Raw genomic sequence first — 21,309 nt, forward strand, 5'->3', positions numbered from 1 at the left:
AATACCCAATGTTTTTGTCTTAATGGAAGATAAATTCCTGCCAGAGCAGTTTTTTTCCTCTCTCCCTATTCAGAATACCAACGTTGCTCACTAGATTTGAGCAAAAAGAGTCACAGGGCCTTTGACCTGGGGCTGCCATACTAGAACCCTGCGAACCCCCAGTTAAACACAACATCCTGGCGCCTCTTGTGGATAGTGGCATTGTGGCAAAGCGCATGCATGCCACACCTAGAAGGAGGTTCGCAGGCTCTACTCCAGCATCCACAAATGTGACCATTAGACCTGGGTCCTGTGAATCTTTTTGCTTAACTCTATTGACTACAAACTTGGAAAACTTGTTTCTTAATATCCTTTGTGGTATCTGGGGGTTTATTCAAACCTATATTGCTATAAAGCAAGTTGAATTTAGTTAAAATTTTCAAGTTTCAAGAATATTGGTCTTCCAATGATATTAGTACAAGAAAAAGAACTCCAGAATTTGGAATGGTCAACTTTCTTGTGATGACAACGAGCGGTGCAGTGACCAAGGCACAATGTTTTTTATGTTTAGTAAAATGTTTGCTGCCATCCGAGACATAGAAATTATGTCACCGTAGACTTGTATCACGTATCAACAAAGGTTCTACTATCATATAACCGAACGTGATAAAGTACAAATAAAAAAATGTTCCAATGTAATGATGCACCTATAAAATGCAAATAGTCAGTTAAACTGGGAAAAAAAAATGTCTACGTTCAATGGGGTCGTCCAATTAAACTTCATGTCGGAATAGTGTCGCAGTGTTCAGCTATGCTCTCAGTCCCCTTCATACACAGCACTGCTCATGTGCCAACATAGGAATCACTACTGTGTCAGAGACAAACTTTCCCGGGACTGAAGCTTTTAGCTGAAGGTTGGAACACCGCTTAAACTTGACATATATGGATAAATTGAAAAACGTATTAATTTAACCACATTTAACTACTACTGATGACATTCATTAGATACTAAGAAAAGATATTCCAAGAAGAATACAAAAATTTGCTGAAATAGGCATGAGAGTAGAGTTGGCAGATCCACTTTAAATGTGCAGTGTAAGCCCAGAGCGAGTACCCACTTTAAAGGAATTTTAGAATAAGCTGTGCTGTGTGTGTGTACATGAGGAAAGACACTATTTGTGGCTATTATATGATTTGAATCCTTCATTTTGACAAGCTTTATCCTCTAGAGCTTTATCTCTAATTTACAGTTGACTCTAAGCTGGTGGGTAGAGCCTCACTATTATTTCTCCCACATAAATCACAGCACCCAAAGAGGGATTACAGCTATTCCTTCCTTAGCAGACAGAGTCAGCAGCAGCATGGAGGAAATTGAACAGCAGTACTGAGCTGTGTAAATGTGAATCCAGCTCTGGAGCAAGATAAAAGACTCTGAGTTGAGCTGTTTTTAGAGTTGATGGCCACGACAAAGGGAGAAGGGGAAGTGTCTCATAAGTGGATAAACATTTCTCTAATAAGATATATTGCAAAGTTGGTTATATTACCGTACACTATTGATGTATGCAGAGTTTCTTGAAAGTACAGCTCTCATTTAGGACACAGATTGTACAAGCTATACAGTATATGGACCGCAGAAAAGTGAAAAGACTGAAAAATACGATAAGACATTGGGAACATCTATTTATACAGTTATCAGGAGTCAGGGATAATCTGAGAGCTTAAAATAAGATTGTCTTTGCGCAGACTACCCTTCTATGTGGAGAGTCATCACTTCCAGAAATTAAGAATTTCATGCAATAAATGGAAGGCTCAAGTACGACCAAGCAAGAGCCATTGCTTGTTAGCGGCTATTCACTGTGGTACATAAAATGGATCCTGAGCTATGGCATATGGCTATCAGTTATCAAACCTTAGCTTGCGACCAGGGCCGGACTGGGACTAAAATTCAGCCCTGGCATTTGAAGTTACACAGGCCCACTAGTCACATGGTGACTATATAATATCTTTGTACACTTGTAGGTTACAAGAAGTGAGAGATTAACACGACTATATAACGTAGTCACAGCTGTGCCCAGTATTTCAGCTCAGTCCTATTTATTGCTTTTAGTTGCAGTACTCCTCCCAAAGCTCTGTCCCCTTTTGTATGCATGATTACAGAATTCCTGGCAGAACTGCTATCCATTGGGCAACCAGACCCCCTGGTCATAGCTGCCCCTATCATACCTCCCAACTTTTGAAGAAGGGAAAGATGGACAAAGACTGTGGCGCGCACAGCGCGCCGCTGCAAATTTTGGCCACGCCCAGCCACACCCATTTCACAACTAGTCACACCCATGTCCACACCTAATCGCACCCATTTAGCACTGCTGATCACACTGACTGGTACTGAGGGCACAGTGGCTGGCATTATGGGCACACTGACTGGCACTAAGGAAGAGAGAAAACAGAGAGAGAGAGAGAGAAAAAAGAAAACAGAGAGAACGAGAAAGAAAGGGGAAAGAAAGAAAGAACAGTGAGAGACAAAGAAAGAACAGAGAGAGACAGAGAAAGAACAGAGAGAAAGAAAGAAGTAAAGAAAATAAAGAAAGAACAGAGAGAAAGAGAGGAAAGAAAAAGAAAGAAAGAGGGGAAGAAAGAACAGAGAGAGAAAGAAAGAACAGAGAGAGAAAGAAAATGAGGGAAAGACAGAACAGAGAATGAAAGAACAGAGAAAGAAAGAAAAAGAGAGAAAGAAATAAAGAAAGATTCTACAAAGATACTATAGCAGCCCGGCTCCCATTGTAGTGCCCACCTGAGCCTCCCGGTGCAGGACCTATCATGATCCGCTCACATGGCCGGCATCCCCGATTCCAAGGCGATCCTGCTGTCTGCGCTGTCGGAGGAGGACACGGTGATGGATCTGAAGCATTCCTAGTTCCGTCACAATCTCCTCAAGAAATTATCTCATTTCCGGTCAGCTTCCAGCACATCACTCCTTGGGGCTCCGCCGTGTACTCCTGTGTCCGTGGGAAAAGCCCGCTTTGTATGCTTTGTACACACTTGGCTCCGCTCCGTACATCCCGTACACATATGGCTCCACTCCGTACACACACGGCTCCGCTCCGTATACCCCATACACACGCGGCTCCGCTCCGTACACCTCGTACACACGGCTCCGCTCCGTACACCTCGTACACGCGCGGCTCCTCTCCGTACACCTCGTACACGCGCGGCTCCTCTCCGTACACCTCGTACACGCACGGCTCCGCTCCGTACACCTCGTACACACTGCTCCGCTCCGTACACCTCGTACACCCACAGCTCCGTTCCGTACACCTCGTACACACGGCTCCGCTCCGTACACCTCGTACACACGGCTCCGCTCCGTACACCTCGTACACACGGCTCCGCTCCGTACACCTCGTACACACACGGCTCCGCTCCGTACACCTCGTACACACACGGCTCCGCTCCGTACACCTCGTACACACACGGCTCCGTTCCGTACACCTCGTACACACGGCTCCGCTCCGTACACCTCGTACACACACGGCTCCGCTCCGTACACCCCGTACACACGGCTCCGCTCCGTACACCTCGTACACACACGGCTCCGCTCCGTACACCTCGTACACACAAGGCTCCGTTCCGTACACCTCGTACACACGGCTCCGCTCCGTACACCTCATACACACGGCTCCGCTCCGTACACCTCGTACACACACGGCTCCGCTCCGTACACCTCGTACACACACGGCTCTGCTCCGTACACCTCGTACACACACGGCTCTGCTCCGTACACCTCGTACACACATGGCTCTGCTCCGTACACCTCGTACACACACGGCTCTGCTCCGTACACCTCGTACACACACGGCTCTGCTCCGTACACCTCGTACACACACGGCTCTGCTCCGTACACCTCGTACACACACGGCTCCGCTCCGTACACCTCGTACACACACGGCTCTGCTCCGTACACCTCGTACACACACGGCTCCGCTCCGTACACCTCGTACACACACGGCTCCGCTCCGTACACCTCGTACACACACAGCTCCGCTCCGTACACCTCGTACACACACGGCTCCGCTCCGTACACCTCGTACACACACGGCTCCGCTCCGTACACCTCGCACACACGGCTCCGCTCCGTACACCTCGTACACACGGCTCCGCTCCGTACACCTCGTACACATGGCTCCGCTCCGTACACCTCGTACACACACGGCTCTGCTCCATACACCTCGTACACACACGGCTCCGCTCCGTACACCTCGTACACACGGCTCCGCTCCGTACACCTCGTACACACGGCTCCGCTCCGTACACCTCGTACACATGGCTCCGCTCCGTACACCTCGTACACACACGGCTCTGCTCCGTACACCTCGTACACACGGCTCCGCTCCGTACACCTCGTACACATGGCTCCGCTCCGTACACCTCGTACACACACGGCTCCACTCCGTACACCTCGTACACACACGGCTCCGCTCCGTACACCTCGTACACACACGGCTCCGCTCCGTACACCTCATACACACACAGCTCTGCTACATCCACACTGTAAATCCTGACCCCACACATACTTACCTCAACCAGCACCATGACAACAGCAAAGCAGAGTCTTGCAGACGGTAGAGGCAAGGCTGAGCGCACAGGACCTGTGATGAGGTCACAGGAGGGGCGGAGTCAGGGGTGACATGATCGGGGGTCTAGACAAAGGCTCCTGATCATGTGACCCCTGACTCCTCCCCTCATGTGACCTCATCACAGGTCCTGGGAACAGAGCGAGCAGGCAAGCGAGTGCGACGCTGGGGGGGGGTCTCATCTCATGCTAAGGCCAGGATGGGGTGCGTGGGGGGGGGCGTGGCGGCTTATCTCCCTGCAGTGCGGGAGGAACTTGAAACTATCACCGCCATGCCCGCAGAGGGCCGGCGGCAGGAGCAACAGTGGCCGCAGCAGCTGGCAAGCGGCCACCCGCGGCCCAGCGGGAAAATGCCCGGTTGGTTATATTGCCAATCCGGGCCTGCTTGCGACTTTCAGTTCTTCTGTCCGTTTCTCACTTACAATGGAAAAATTTGGACTACTGTAATCAGTTCATGAATTTGCCAGTCCAGATCAGCCCAACCAATGCAGATAGCCCTTCTAGCACATGCGCTAGCTGCGAAACAGTCACAACAGAATACACTGTCCGCACAATACTAATCTGTGATAGTTGTATAGCTGCAAAATAACAGCGTTAAATCTTTATAGCTGCACTTTGTACCTTGTAAAACCAGATGCCTCAGAAAATAACGTTATACCTTGGAATATTCGTAGCTCCGCTGAAATCTGTGAACGCGTAGATCAGCGTCACTATGAGAGTGACCACAACGATTGCAGCATCAAAGATGTTCAGCTTAGCACTAAAGTACTTCTGGAAGCTGGAAGACAAATATTGGAACACGGAAAATAAGTGTTAATGGAGTAAATCACATCAGCACGTGACCTGTTCATAAGACGAAGAGGTGGAGAGAGAAGAGAGACGGACAATGAGACTGATGCGTGATTAGAGCCAGGAACAATGGAGAAATACGAGGAAATGGAAAAAGCCACTGCGGGTCACCATCTAAATAATTCATAGGGACCTTTTACACTTTCCTAATGATTACCACCACTGTCTTCCTTCATCTCGTTCTTTATAATATTTAAAGGCTTGGTTGAAGATTTTCACAAAACTGGCTAGAAATGTGCTAACAATAAATAACAATTGCTTACCTATTCAATCCCCTATTGCTCTATAGCAGCCACTGCAGTGGTTCCTACTTGTTCTGCATTACATTTAGCATTCTTGTGACCACTGCTGACACTCAATAGACCTCTGCATGTACAGTTGTGCTCAAAAGTTTACATACCCCAGCAGAATCATTGATCCACTCTGGGGAGATCTCAAGCGCACAGTTCATACTAGACAGCCCAGGAATTTACAGGAACTGGAGACTTTTGGCCAAGAAGAGTGGGCAGCTTTACCATCTGAGAAAATAAAGAACCTCATCCACAACTACCACAAACGACTTCAAGCAGTCATTGATGTTAGAGTGGGCAATACACGATATTAAGAAATGGGGTATGCAAACTTTTGATCAGGGTCATTTGGATGTTTTGGGTTGTCAATATGATTTAAAAAAGAGAAAACACAGTAGTTTGACAATAAATGGCTTCACCCAACCACTAACCATTAGTGGAGAAAAAGTTTTGGTGTCATCATTCATATTCTATGAAAAAAAGGCCAAGAAAGCAAAAATTCTGCTGAGGTATGTAAACTTTTGAGCACATCTGTATGGAGATGTATGTACTTTGGCTGAATGTTCAGCTGTACGTACTACCATATTTACCATCAAGTTGTAATATGCGTTTTTTCAATAATTGTCATGGTTTGAACAGGGTTCTTGCCCTGCACTCACAGGGTTAAGTGTTCGTGGCCTCTTTCTGCATCTGGGAGGGGTATTTATACTCACTCTTTACCAGGGTTCTCTGTCAGCTATACTGTTGTTCTGGTGTGTCTGACCCCTGGTGTGCATGTATTCTGCGTTGCTTGTTTGCTTCCCGTGTGTGACCCGGCCTGTTCCCTCACTCTGTACTCCGTCTCTCGCTTTGGTACTATTGTCTTCTCCGGTTCTGACCTCCTGGCTTGGCTATTGTTACTCCGTTGCAGTTTGTCCCTATTGTTCCGTCTATTGCTCGTTCTGGTTTTCTAATCTATTGCTACGTCCTGACTATCCATTCTGTCTAACCCTTTGGTACTGTATTGCTATCTTGTGCTTTGACCCTGGCTTCATCTGGTTTCTGTCTCTGTCTATGCCCCTTGGTAACATTGTCCTGTAGTTACCTTTCTATGAGATTCCCTGCAGCTCCTAGATCTGTGGAGCTTAGGCTACGCCCCCAGCAGTCATGTGCTTCAGGTCCTGATACTCTGAAGCACGCATCGTCACTGCTGCTGCCCCGCACCACAGGTATCTTTGAGCACTGTTTTTGTACTCAGGACACCCGCACTGGCTCAGTGAGAAAGTGCAGTGTGGGGCTCCTGACATTATAGCTGACCATTTCATTTTTTTTTTTTTTCCTCTGAAGAAAAAAAAAAAAAAGTGTTATCCTCATGGATCCCATACAAGCTTTGGCTGATCAGGTCAAGCACTTGACCCAAATGTTCCACAAACTTAATGTGGAACAGCGCACGATGACCCATACCCAGCAACAGTTGGTGGATACTGTGCAGGGGGCTGTCGCTGCAGGGGCGATAGAGATGTGTCATTGGCATTCCCCGAATCTCCGGTCAAATTGCCAGACCTTTTCTCAGGGGATAAAAAGGAGTTCAGGTCTTTCAGAGAAGGATGCAAGCTTTTTTTTTTCTCTGAGGCCCCGCTCCTCCGGGGATAAGTTCCAGAGGGTGGGGGGGTCATCATTTCCCTACTTTGGGGGGCTCCCCAGGCATGGGCTTTCTCTCTCTCTCTTCCTCTGCTCCTGAACGTATGTCTGTGAATTTGTTCTTTGAGGCTCTGGGGCACATTTATGATGAGCCTGATAGAGTGCGTCTGGCAGAGGATATGGTGATGAGTGTGCACAGGAGAGGCACTCTGCTGAATGGTTCTGCTCTGAGTTCAGACGCTGGGCAGCGGAAGTCTCCTGGGATGATGCTGCCCTCCGGGGTTTGTTCTGTAGAGGCCTGTCCTAACGTTTGAAAGATGCCCTAGCCCTTCATCCTCCACCGGATTCTTTGGAGGATGCTATGATCCAGGCTGTCCGCATGGACCGTAGGCTGCGGGCAAGAGGGGTCATGCTGCAGGAGACCCCTTTATTCTCCAATCTGAGAGACTCTGCATCTAGTTCTGAGCCCATGGAGGTTGGTGCCACGTCACTGGAGGAAAAAGAGAGGAGACACCGTAGAAACAACCAATTGTGCTTTTACTGTGGATCCGCTGGACATTGGAGAAGGAACTGTCCTTCTTGCCCTTCTTCAGTGAAGCCGTCGGGAAAACAACTGAGTCTGGGTAACAATCGAGGAGGTTGCCCAGACTGCCAGGTACCCTTTTCCTCACTTACTAAAATTCTGCTTCCGGTGGAACTAGAACTTGCAGGCGATCTGGTTGTGACTACCGCCTTTGTTGACTGTGGATTATTCTATTAATCTGATCGATGCCATAGTTGTGACTTTTCATAAGATAGGGACAGTCAGGTTAAAAGATCCTGTTAAAATCGTGGCAATTGATTCTTCTCCTATCACCCAGGAGGGAATTTGTTTCATGACTGATACCTTTTCTCTGAAAGTGGGTTCCACTCACGTGGAAAAATTAAGGTGTTTTGTTCTAAATAATCTGCCGGCTGGACTGGTACTGGGTATGCCTTGGCTTCAACGTCACAATCCTACTATTGACTGGGTCACGGGGGAGATCATTCAGTGGGGTTGTATGGCTAACGGTCTATGTTGTAACTTGACAACTCTTGTCACCCCAGTAAAATCTGTGTCAGTGTCGTCTGTCAATCTGGAAGGTATTCCGGAGTACCTGAAAGATTTTGAAGACGTATTTTCTGAAAGTGAGGCTGAAACGCTACCACCACATAGACCCTTTGATTGTGCCATTAATCTAGTCCCTGGAGCCAAGTTACCCAAGGCTCGCCTGTTCAATTTGTCCGGGCCCGAACGTCTAGCCATGAAGGAGTACATTACCGAGAGTCTCCGCAAAGGGCATATTAGGCCTTCTGTTTCACCTGTGGCAGCGGGCTTCTTTTTTGTTAAGAAAAAAGATGGTGGTTTGCGGCCGTGCCTCGACATTCGGGAATTAAGCAAAATTACTGTGAAAAATACATACCCTCTCCCCCTAATTTCTGATCTATGTAACCAACTCACCGGGGCCAAGTGGTTCTCTAAACTGGATTTACGTTGGGCATATAACCTTATAAGAGTCCGGGAAGGGGACGAATGGGAAACAGCATTCCTAACGACTGAAGGGCTGTTCGAAAACTTGGTTATGCCCTTTGGTGTCACCAACGCTCCTGCTGTTTTTCAGAATTTTATTAATGTAATTTTCTTTGATGTAATTGGTTGTTTTGTGGTTATCTATTTGGATGACATTCTGGTGTACTCGGTGGACAGTCAATCTCACTTGCACCATTTGCGGATGGTTCTCATGAGACTGAGGGAGAATCATTTGTATGCCAAGTTGGAAAAATGCTAATTTTTCATGCAAGAAGTATCCTTTCTGGGGTTGATTGTGTCAGGGGAGGGGTTCCGCATGGATCCTAAGAAGGTCCAGGCTGTTACGGAGTGGGTGCAGCCTCATGACTTGAAAGGGTTGCAGCGATTTTTGGGCTTTGCCAACTTTTATAGGAAATTTATTAAGGGCTTCTCGCAGGTGGTAAAACCTCTAACGGACCTCACTCTTAAGGGAGCTGATGTAAAAAATTGGTCTGTAGCTGCCAAAAATTTTTTCATGACATTAAAAAAGTGCTTTTCTTCAGCCCCTGTATTGGTACAACCCGACCCGTCAAGACCTTTTGTCGTGGAGGTTGACGCCTCGGAAGTAGGGGTGGGGGCAGTTTTGTCTCAGGGCCCTCCTACCCTTACTAATCTGAGGCCTTGCGCCTTCTTCTGTAAAAAATTTTCCTCTGCCGAGAGAAATTACGATGTCGGCAATAGAGAGTTGTTGGCGATAAAGTTGGCTTTTGAAGAATGGAGGCATTTCCTGGAGGGGGCTGTTCATCCCATTACAGTCATCACTGATCACAAAAATTTGGCCTATATCGAGTCTGCCAAGAGATTGACCCCCAGACAGGCTCGGTGGGCGCTTTTTTTTTCTCGATTTCAGTTTACCATCACATTCCGTCCGGGATCTAAAAACATCAAGGCTGATGCCTTATCCCGAAGCTTTGATTCGGTGTCCCCTCCAGAACCTCCCTCCTCCATTCTTCAGCCAGGAGTAGTGGTGGCCGAAATCTCATCTGAGTTACAGAGAGGGATTTTGGAGGCCCAGGCTCGGGCTCCTGGTGGTAAACCCCCGGGTAAATTGTTTGTACCGGAACATTTCCGTCTCGGACTTATGCAGGAATTTCACGATTCTATGTTGATTGCTCATCCTGGGATTGCAGCTATCCGGTGGGCAATTGCGAGGGATTTCTGGTGGCCCTCTATGGTAACAGATATTAAAAAGTTTGTGACTGCATGTGGGGTGTGCGCTCATTCTAAAAGTTCTCAGGTCCGGCCAGCCGGGGAATTGGTGCCTTTGCCAATTCCGGATAGACCATGGACACATTTGTCCATGGATTTTATCACAAATCTTCCTCCTTCCAGGGGCAACTCGGTGATATGGGTGGTGGTGGATAGGTTTTCAAAACAAGCCCACTTTGTACCTCTCCCCGCATTACCATCTGCTGAAACCCTGGCCCGCTTATTTATGCAGCATATAATTAGGTTGCATGGAGTGCCTATGAATGTGGTGTCAGACAGAGGGGTACAGTTTGTAGCTAGGTTCTGGAGGGCTTTTTGCAAAAAGCTGGGGATTTCGTTGTCCTTCTCCTCTGCTTACCACCCAGAGTCTAATGGACAGACGGAGCGCACGAACCAATCGCTGGAGCAGATTCTGAGATGCTTGGCCTCTTCCAGGCAAGAGGACTGGTGTGAGGTATTGCCCATGGCAGAGTTTGCATTCAACAGTCGTGTGAGTCAATCTACTGGGAAGTCTCCCTTTCAGATCAACTATGGGTTTAACCCACATTTTGGAGAGTTTTCCCGCATGGATTCAGGTTGTCCTGGAGCTGAGGGTGCGACACAACGTCTTAGAATTCTTTGGAGGGAGGTTCAGAGGAATATTTCCAAGGCCCAGGAAAACTATAAGCGGTTTGCTGACAGGAGGAGGGGCCCAGGTCCAGCATTTGCAGTAGGGGAGAAGGTGTGGCTATTCACCCGGAATATCAAGCTTAAGATACCATCTATAAAGCTGGGCTCCAAGTTTATTGGCCCATACAAAGTTGTGGAGGTTGTTAACCCAGTAGCCTACCGACTGCAGCTGCCCACCTCCTTTAAAATTTCTGATGTCTTCCACAGGTCCCTGTTAAAGCCTGTGGAGACGGTGACAGGATCCCTCATCAAATGCTCCGCCAATGCTGGCAGAGGGGCAGCTGGAGTATGAAGTAGGGCGCATTGTTGACCCCCGGTGGGTGCGCTGGAGACTCCAGTATCTGATACACTGGAAGGGGTACTCTCTGGAGGATCGGTCATGGGTTCCGGCCAGTTCGGTGCATGACGATCGTCTGGTGCGGACTTTCCACGCCAGGTACCCAGACAAGCCTGGGGGTCCAGTGGCCCCCTGTTAAGAGGGGGGTACTGTCATGGTTTGAACAGGGTTCTTGCCTTGCACTCACAGGGTTAAGTGTTTGTGGCCTCTTTCTGCATCTGGGAGGGTTATTTACTCTCACTCTTTACCAGGGTTCTCTGTCAGCTATACTGTTGTTCTGGTGTGTCTGACCCCTGGTGGGCGTGTACTCTGCGTTGCTTGTTTGCTTCCCGTGTATGACCCGGCCTGTTCCCTCACTCTGTACTCCGTCTCTCGCTTTGGTACTATTGTCTTCTCCGGTTCTTACCTCCTGGCTTGGCTATTGTTACTCCGTTGCAGTTTGTCCCTATTGTTCCGTCTATTGCTCGTTCTGGTTTTCTGATCTATTCCTACGTCCTGACTATCCATTCTGTCTAACCCTTTGGTACTGTATTGCTATCTTGTGCTTTGAGCTTGGCTTCATCTGGTTTCTGTCTATGCCCCTTGGTAACATTGTCCTGTAGTTACCTTTCTAGGAGTTTCCCTGCAGCTCCTAGATCTGTGGAGCTTAGGCCACGCCACTGCTGCTGCCCTGCTCCACAGGTATCTTTGAGCACTGATTTTGTACTCAGAACACCCGCACTGGCTCAGTGAGCAAGTGCAGTGCGGGGCTCCTGACATTAATCTGATGAAACCCAGCAGGTGTTCTTTACAATATCAGTTTTACCATATACCAAAAATGTACAGGTATTTGTCACGTACCCTTCCACAAAAATGTGCAGCAGAACATCCACCAGGAAGAAGAGGGAAATAGATAAGGAAATGCTGGATATGATGGTCGCTGTCTCTTTGCTTTTGTCCGTAACAGAGAGATCCACGATTACAAACACAAAATCCACGAAGATGAGGAGAACCCCGAATACCCTGAAATAAAACCAAGATATCTTGTTAAGCACTGGTGATGTCATCAAGTCCGATCAATAGATATTTGTAAATGGTTCATGCTTCGAGTACAACCCAAATGATCAATTTATTCTGTGAGAGAGCCACAGAAAACAACAGCAGGAGAGGAGTTTAGGGGTCTCTTATCTGATGACTGGTGGCCCAATAATGTAGGTGAAATCGCACAGGAGTGGATTCATGAGCTATTTATCTGCAGATCATTGGCAGATCATGATTATTTTACCAATATTTGTTTTATCTTATGTGTATTATCGCCAGAAATCACCAGAATCTAGGTAAATCTCATCAAATGGAGCTGTACCTGTCAATATATTCTGCAGATAAGTAACTAATGAGTTTGGGCAGCTGATGGATGGTGGTGTCAAGTATTGGACCCACTCCAATCTGATATCCTACAGCTAGGTCAGCAATTTCTACAAGCCCCGTCTTACACAGCGAGATCGCTGATGTGTCACCGATTTTGTGACGCAACAGCGATCTCGCCTGCTATCTCGCTACATGTGACACATAGCGGCGACCGGACCCCCCCGCTGGATATCGCTGATCGTGCTCGAATGTCCTGGGCCATTTTTTCATCGGCGGCGTCCCGCTGGGCAGCATGCATCGCTGTGTTTGACGTTTGGCAACTTACTAGTGACCATGTAACGACGCACCAGTGATCCTTACCAGGTCGTATCGTTGTTGGGAGCGCTGGTACGTCGCTATGTGAAACGGGACCCCAAGTCTTGAGCAACCCCTATAAGATGCTACACACTTTCAGTAGTTGTCTGCCAAATGCTTGTTTATGCTGCTTTTTCAATGTATACAGTACGAGCTGCTGAGCTCAGTGATCGGCTGCAACGGTGATGATCTGTGTTGACATGACGTTACTGCAGAAGCCAAGAGAACAGAGCAAAAGTGGAGTGCCGGCACTGCACCCAGGGAGCGTGAGGACCATCTCATTTATTTTACATGACAGAAAATGTATGGGGGGGCTTTAGGTTGGCTGCACACATTAGATGGCTGCTGGCAGAACGTTCTTCAGCCATCTCTGCCAACATGCCCATGCACTGCCAACATGTCGGCTGACATCTTATCTCAGGAGTCAGGAAGAACAATGAGGTTGACAGTCAAAAATCAAACATGCGAGATTGACATCTCTCCCAATCATCAGTCATCTGGCGCCCCCATACACAGACCATCGGCCGAACCCACTGATATCCGCGGGTTCAACCGACTTAAAGGGGTATTCTCATGTCTAACATCCTATCCCAGTAAGTACTCGATGTAATAATAATAATATTAGCAAATACCTCCAATTAGATATGTTGTATAGTTCTTCAGATTTGCTATGCCGTTTTCCCCTTGTAGGACATTGCAGGACCTTAGGTATCCATGGTTATGACCACTAAGAGCTAATTGTCACTTTATGAGTGGTCATAATAACTATGGATACCTAAGCCACTGCAATGCCTGCACATGTTGTAAAAGACATAGCAAATCTGAAGATCTACTCTACATTTACAGTATAATTAGAGGTATTTTCTAATATTATTATTATTATTATTATTATTACACCTACTACATATAGGGATAGGATCTTGGAGATGGGAATACCCCTTTATGTCTCATGTGTATGGGGGTAGGTTGGTGGCCTGGGATGCTTTTCTAGCTGACATACATAGTACTCAGAGTAACTACCCTGATATCTGTCCAAACTACAAAACTGAAATAGTCATAGAAATTAATTTTATATTCAAGTCATAACAATATAAACATCAATACTGGAAACTTCATTGCACTTTAGATGTTGTTCTTCGTCGCTGTCATGGAAATCTCTACTCCACCTAAGAATACGTTTCATCTGTTTTCTGTTTTGTAAACTAAAATATTTCCCTCGCTGGCAAAATGTTGTCTAGTGCGGTTGAAGCTGAACCAGAAATAAGGACAGACTCCATCTCTGTATTTGTCCGCATTGAACTCACATGTGCGAATATTATTGTTTTTGTGAAATGTGTAACTGAACTATTATCTTGTCGTTACATCACAAGTCAGATAGCGCCATATTTTTGCTTTTCCGTTTCTTCTTCCAAATTTATAACTTTTTTTTTTATTATTTTTTGCTACACGAGCGTTTGTTTTTTTTTTGTGTTTTTTTTTTGCGGGATAAGTTGTCATTTTGAATCCAAAACACTGATGAACAACAGTCCGTGTTTCTAAGCATGAAAAAAATCACGGACGTCTGAATGAGGCCTTTGGGTTAATTAGTGAAAAACAGAATCTTGCGGAAGGTCTCATCACTGATCAGCGTATAGTCGGTATAGCCCTGAACTAAAAATGGATTGCCAAGATCTCCACCATGGAAGCATAATTTATTTCATTCATTATTATGTTGAATTCCTTTTACGCGACTTTCAGCTAATAAAGAAAACCAGTTACCTGAATCCAAATGACGTGACAATAGGAGCTATCAATTTCTTCAGCTTGCTAAAAATCAAAACAGAGAAAAATGAAATAAAAAAAATAAATAAAAAAACATAAATATAAGACAAATACTTCTCTATGTTCCACATGATATACATGTAACAATGTAGTAGCTATGTCCACAACAGGCTACACCGACATATACAGCTCTGGCAAAAATTAAGAGACCACTGCAAAATGTTCAGTTTGTCTGATTTTCCTCTTTATAGGTATATTTTTGAGTAAAATGTAAATTGCTCTTTTATTCTGTAAACTACTGACAACATGTCTTCAAATTTCCAAGCACTAAATTTTCTATTTATTTTCAGAAAATGAGAAATGGTCAAAATGACAGAAAATGGAGTGCTTGCAGACTTCAAATAATGCTAAGAAAAGAAGTTCATAATCATTTAGAAACAACAATAATAATGTTTTAACTCAGGAAGGGTTCAGAAATCAATATTTTGAGGAATAACCATGATTTTTAATCACAGTTTTCATGCGTCTTGGCATGCTTTCCACCAGTCTTTCACACTGCTTTTGGGTTACCTTATGCCACTCCTGGTACACAAATTTAAACAGTTCTTTGTTTGATGGCTTGTGAGTATCCATCTTCCTCTTGATTACATTCCAGAAGTTTTCAATGGGGTACAGGTCTGGAGATTGGGCTGGCCATGACAGTGATTTGATGTGATGGTCCTTCATCCACACATTGATTGGCCTAGCTGTGTGGTATGGCGCATTGTCCTGCTGGAAAAACAGTCCTCAGAGTTGGGGAACATTGCCTGAACAGAAGGAATCAACTGTTTTTCCAGGATAACCTTGTATGTGGCTTGATTCATACGTCCTTCACAAAGATTAACCTGCCCAATTCCAGCCTTGCTGCAGCCTCCCCAGATTATCACCGATCATCCACCAAATTTCACAGTGGGTGCAAGACACTGTGGCTTGTATGCCTTTCCAGGTCTCGGTCTAACCATTAGACGACCAGGTGTTGGGCAAAGCTGAAAAGTATACTCATCAGAGAAGATTACCTTACTTTAGTCCACTATGGTCCAATCCTTATGGTCTTTGGCAAACTTCAGCCTGGCTCTCCTTTGCTTCTCATTGATGAAAGGCTTTTTTCTAGCTTTACATGACTTGAGCCCTGCCTCTAGGAGCCTGTTACAAACTGTTCTTGCCGTGCACTTCACCCCAGCTGCCAGTTGCCATTCCTTTTGTAGGTCACTTGATGTCATCCTGCGGTTACTGAGTGACATTTGAATAACATGACGATCATCCCGGTCAGTGGAGAGTCGTTTTCGCCCTCTGTTGGTCTGTAGCTTTCTTGTCCTCAATGTCTGCTGCTTGACCTTGTTGTAATAGAGCGCCCTATTAGAAATTTTAAGGATGGAGGCAACATGATGCTCACTGTATCCCTCTGCTAGTAAAGCCAGAATTGAGCCCCTCTTTTCCTTACACAAGACTTTTCTTTTCAACTCCTTTGGCATGGTTAAGTTATTTTTTCATTCCTATTAGTTTTGGGATATTACTAGCACTTGTTTTGTCATCCAGCTTGTCCTATTGCAAGAGGATTGTGAACACTACAGTAGGGTTTTTATATTTTCCTTCGTTAAGATTTGGTTCAGGTGATCACCTAATCAGAAGCACATTAAGTAGAATGAGGTGTACTCTGGTTGGAATTCAACTGACACTGGAAAGGAATGGCTGTCAGACATGTAGAGAAGCTGATTTTTATGAAACTGTGCAGTGGTCTCTTAATTTTTTGCCAGAGCTGTATATAACATAAAGTAATAAAACATTGCCGTTACTTTTAACATCACATTTTCCGGGCATTGTGGTCTGTATAAGAACCATGAAATAAGGCTGTCTGAACCCAACCTGACGTAAGTTATACACTATTTTTGGGTTGCACTTATTGCCAAAAGCAACCTATAAGAACGCATCTTTCATTTTATAGACTCCTCTGGAAAAATGAAAGCTGCTCTGTGATTGGTTGCCACTGGCTACAAGGACAGTTTTACTGTTATAAAGGCCTAATAAATAAGGCCGGATGTGTCTTTTTGTCACATTTCCTGCATGCTGCCGTCTATATAACTAATAATACTAATGCCTTTACCTAGGATGCTCTGAAATGGATATCTGTCACATTCAGCTGGTCACATATATAATTTATCAGGCTTGTGTTACACAGGAACTCTTATAATACATGCAAATATATAATATATGATGTATATTGATGTGTAGTCAAAGGCTCTTTACAGTCAGTCAACACCTACCTGCTACATGTGGCCGGCTCCTCTGTTTCATTCTTTCCATCATCAATCTGCACCTTCTCTTCTGTTTTTTTACACCTATTTTACATAAAGGGCAGAAATTGTATTATAATGAATAATTACTGTGACAATAAAGAATCTAACCTTAATTATTTAGAAGTTTATTTTCAGTTGGTTAGCAATCATATACTGTACTATTGTCATATGAGACTTAAACGTTGATTTTGGTTATGTTTTCAATGTCTGTTGTTTGCCTCTTATATCAGCTCCTACAACTTATTGTCTGCTATCTTTGCAAGACAGGGATGCAGGTTCATTGAACAATGGATGTTTGATAATATGTTGATTGACCATTGTGTGGGACTCTTTTGGCTTGTTGACTTGTAAAACAGAAGATTAACCACTATGCAAATTGATTACATGCTTAAACAATGCAAGTTAACCTCATCACATCCTCCTCTTGACTAGAGATGAGCGAATTTGTTTGGATTCGGTTCTGAATACGATCGGAATCGAATATTGTTTTTGCAATATTCATCAAACACAGCCGAATGTCATTAGAGTCAATGGGAGTAGAAATAACTGAATATGTTTGGAACCGATCATAAAACATACATTCCGCACGAATAGGGTTAGAATATGGCCCCAATATGTCAAAATCAGATTCAGGGTCAAAATCTGAAGAAATTCACTTATCTCTACTCTTGACCTGTGGATGATGGCTTGAAGGACAACAGTTGTGAACTGTAAAAAGGGGATATACCTTTTTAGCAAGACATTGAAAGATCCAGAGATACAAAGATCCATAGCCTTTTTACAAAACCACAGCTGGGTACACTCTACAAGACAGCTGCCAGACCATCATGACTCCATCACGACGGACATAGATTTGACATTCTACAGCAGTGTTCCCCAACTCCCGTCCTCAAGGGCCACCAACAGGTCATGTTTTCAAGATTTCATTAGTATTGCCCAGGTGATAGAATTATTGCCTGTGCAGGTACTGCAATTATCACCTGAGCCATACTAAGGAAATCCTGAAAGCATGAATTTTTAGGGGCTCTTGAGAACTGGAGTTGGGGAATACTGTTCTATAGGATGCCAGCTTAGGGGACCATGACTGAAAGAATAAAATCTGCTCCATTGATCATCACTGAACCCATGAATACATTTGGGAAAGTCAGGATTTGGACCCACTGGTCACCTGGGTCCCATGAATACATTTTTGAAAGCCAGGATTGGGACCCACCAATCACCTGGCTCCATGGAGAAGCCAGGTTGTGACCCTCCGATCACCTGACCTTGTATCTCAATGGACTGCCAGCTTCCTAATCTTTTCGTTACCTCGTCTCTGTGCATCGCACAGGTGGGGTAGTCGGCCATGGGAGCTGTAGCTGGTTTTAATCCAGCAAGTCATCAGAAGGGTGAGACTCTGTAAACCTGCATCATCTTGGGTATTTTGCTAGAACTGTTCTGTGTATTTGCCTGTTTTGTGGTTCAATAATGTATTGCCACACTTTTTTACCCTTACCCAGTGTTGTGTGAGTAGTATTATGTCCACGGTAAAGAGAGAGTGAGAGTTCAGTCGGATGATCCGTGGACATGCGGTCTTATGCTTGCGGACTAGATCATCCGCTAATCCCTGTGTCTCCACAATTATTTTGTTTATCAACAAGACATGCACACTAAGGGTGCTTCTCTTATGATATGGCCTCCCAATGAGCGTATATCTCAAAGGGGAATAGTAGTACAGATTTATGAATACCCCTAAAGGCATCATGTGGACTGATAAGTATTAATATGGCACATGTCTGCTATTTTATGGTATGATTGAAAGTATAAGTAATTCTATGAGGCATTTCCATATAGATTAATGGATACTGGTGTAGGCATCATGTGGATTGGTGAAGTATTGATATATGTTTGCTACTTTGTAGTTTCTCTCTTGTAATACAGTTATACAGAGATGTCAAACTCAAATTCACAGAGAGCCAAAACAAAAATGTCTAGAATTTTAATTAATAGATCGTAGAATAAAATATTAGATTAATATAGCATGTTACGTAAGAGCAGTAAAGAACATATGGCCCAATGGCCTAGTTTAAATACTGTATGTAATAACAAAGGATAAAAAAAAAATTGAATAATACAGATAATAAAGTATGATGCAAACTAACGTGCCCAAAGCACAGTATGATACCCAAACAGTGAAATTCTCCACAGTAACCTCCACACGCACGGTATAATGACCCTACTGTACCACCCTCCCCCAAACCCCATCACAGTATGATTCTCCAACTGTAATCCCCCCACAGCCCACTATAAAGTAAAGTGGCCACAAAAAGTGCTGCATACAGTATAAAGGGCCCCACATAGTTCTACATACAGTATAACGGGGCCCCGCATTGCTTTCCATGCAGTATAATGGCCATAAAAAATGCTTCATACAGTATAATGGCCACAAAAAGTGCTCCATACAGCATAATGGCCCTAAATAGTACTCCATACAGCATAATGGCCCTAAATAGTACTCCATACAGTATAATGGCCACACATAGTGAGCCATAATGTATAATGGGCACCACATAGTGCTCCACACAGCATAATGGCCCCACATGGCATTGCATCTTGGCACCGTTCAGATTGAAAACCATTTATCCCCCCAACATGCATAACGGCGCGGCACAGAACAACGGATAGGTGAGGGATATGGTTGTTCTTTTATTTTTGATTTATTACAAGAGACAAGGGATTTAGTGGAATTAGGCGCTAGTTGAGTATAACTGTGTGGAAAAGTGTGTTTTGTTTTATTTCAAATAAAAGACTTTATTCTTATAGACGCCTCTCCATTACTAACCCGTGGGCTTAAAGTCACCTGACAATACAAAGGTGACATCAACCCCACAAATATTACCCCACTTGTTACCACTACAGGGCAAGTGGGAAGAGTTGGGCAAAGTGCCAGAATTGGCGCATCTAATAGATGTGCCTTTTCTGGGCAGCTGCGGGCTGCTATTTTTAGGCTAGGGGGGGTCAAAACCCCACACCGTTTTTTTAATTTAAATTATTTACATAATTAAAAAAAACAGCGTGGGGACCCCTCTATTCTTAATAAACAACCTTGCTAACTCAGACAGCTGAGGGTAGAAGCCCCCAGCTGTGAGTTTTGCCTGGCTGGTTATCAATAATGCAGGGGAACCCACACCGGATTTTTTATTTGTTTATATCGCAGGCACCAGCTGATGAATACTCCCATCAGTTGCCGCCTGCTCTCACAGTTATTAGCGGCAGCAGGTGTATGTTGATGGGAGTAATAGTCCCATCAGCCGCCACCTACTGTCTTTTTTCTCACTTGAATATAATGCTCATCATTCTCCCCTGCTCATGCTGATCGCCGGCAGAGCAGGGGAGAATGATGAGAGCCATCTTCAGCACCCAGCGCTTACTGTACCGCTGGATCCCTGGCACCCGTGCGTGTGGTACTGATAACCTTTTGCAGCTTCATTTCCCTGAAGAAGCCAGCAATGGCGAAACATGTCAGGGAGGCAGCTGTTTAATATTTTAGAACAGTTAGTCCATATTGGTGACATATGCCATAGATCGGTCTGAGGCCAGCAAGGCTAAAACACAATTGACATTAACAACTTAATGTCCGGTTACTGTTGATAGGCCTCATGTGGGGAAATATTGAATAATATTTACCCCCTACGCCTAATCAGCCAGAGAAATTAATCACTAAGAATACCGCAACGGGAGGGACTGAATAATACCCAACCCCATGTGAGATTGCTTATCAAAAAAACCTAAAAAGGAAAATAAAGGTGAAGACTTGAACAATACTTACCCCTGTATAATAGCCATCAAATGTTTGAAACTGGAGCAGCAATTTCATTGTGAGAGGAGTCCCCACTATAAATAATGAATTTAAAAAAACAACGCAGTGTCCACTCTATTGTTGATAACCAGCCTTGCTGAAACTGACAGTTGAGGGTGGCAGACCGGAGCAGTCAGTTTTGCCTGGCTGGTTATCAGAAATACAGGCGAACCCACAACGTTTTATTTATTTATAGCACAGGCGGCAGCTGATGAATACTTCCAACTGCTCTCGCTGTTATTAGCTGAATACAACTCTCAACATTCTCCCCTGCACTCGCTGATTGCCGGCAGAGAAGGGGAGAATGAAGCGAACGGTCTTCAGCAGCCAGCGCTGAGGAACAGAGCGAACAATACCGCTGCTTCCCAGGCGTCAGTACGTGTCACACTGATGACACACGGATATCATCAGTGTAAATGTGTGCGGGATGTTTTGCGGCCCGTGCTGTTGTTAAAAGACGGACATGTTAGCGTGTTTTGCCCATGGACACACAGTCCATGGAAAC

The 21,309-nt window shown here is 45.0% G+C and overlaps 1 protein-coding gene across 2 annotated transcripts in view; it reads right to left on the reverse strand.

Moving 5' to 3' along the window:
* LOC141096565 (phosphatidylinositol 3,4,5-trisphosphate 3-phosphatase TPTE2-like) overlaps positions 1-21,309 on the reverse strand; it is a 92,037-nt gene that overhangs the window by 31,376 nt on the left and 39,352 nt on the right. For both annotated transcript variants that reach the window (XM_073583284.1, XM_073583285.1), the window contains exons 3-6: positions 16,934-17,008; positions 14,631-14,678; positions 12,012-12,173; positions 5,268-5,387 (exon numbers count right to left, since the gene is read on the reverse strand). In XM_073583284.1, coding sequence (XP_073439385.1) covers positions 5,268-5,387; positions 12,012-12,173; positions 14,631-14,678; positions 16,934-17,008 — 405 coding nt within the window. The remainder of the gene's footprint in view (positions 1-5,267; positions 5,388-12,011; positions 12,174-14,630; positions 14,679-16,933; positions 17,009-21,309) is intronic.

The sequence above is a fragment of the Dendrobates tinctorius genome, unplaced genomic scaffold, assembly GCF_039654945.1.
Source record: "Dendrobates tinctorius isolate UK_male_01 unplaced genomic scaffold, ASM3965494v1 ptg000075l, whole genome shotgun sequence".
NCBI classification, from domain to species: Eukaryota; Metazoa; Chordata; class Amphibia; order Anura; family Dendrobatidae; genus Dendrobates; species Dendrobates tinctorius.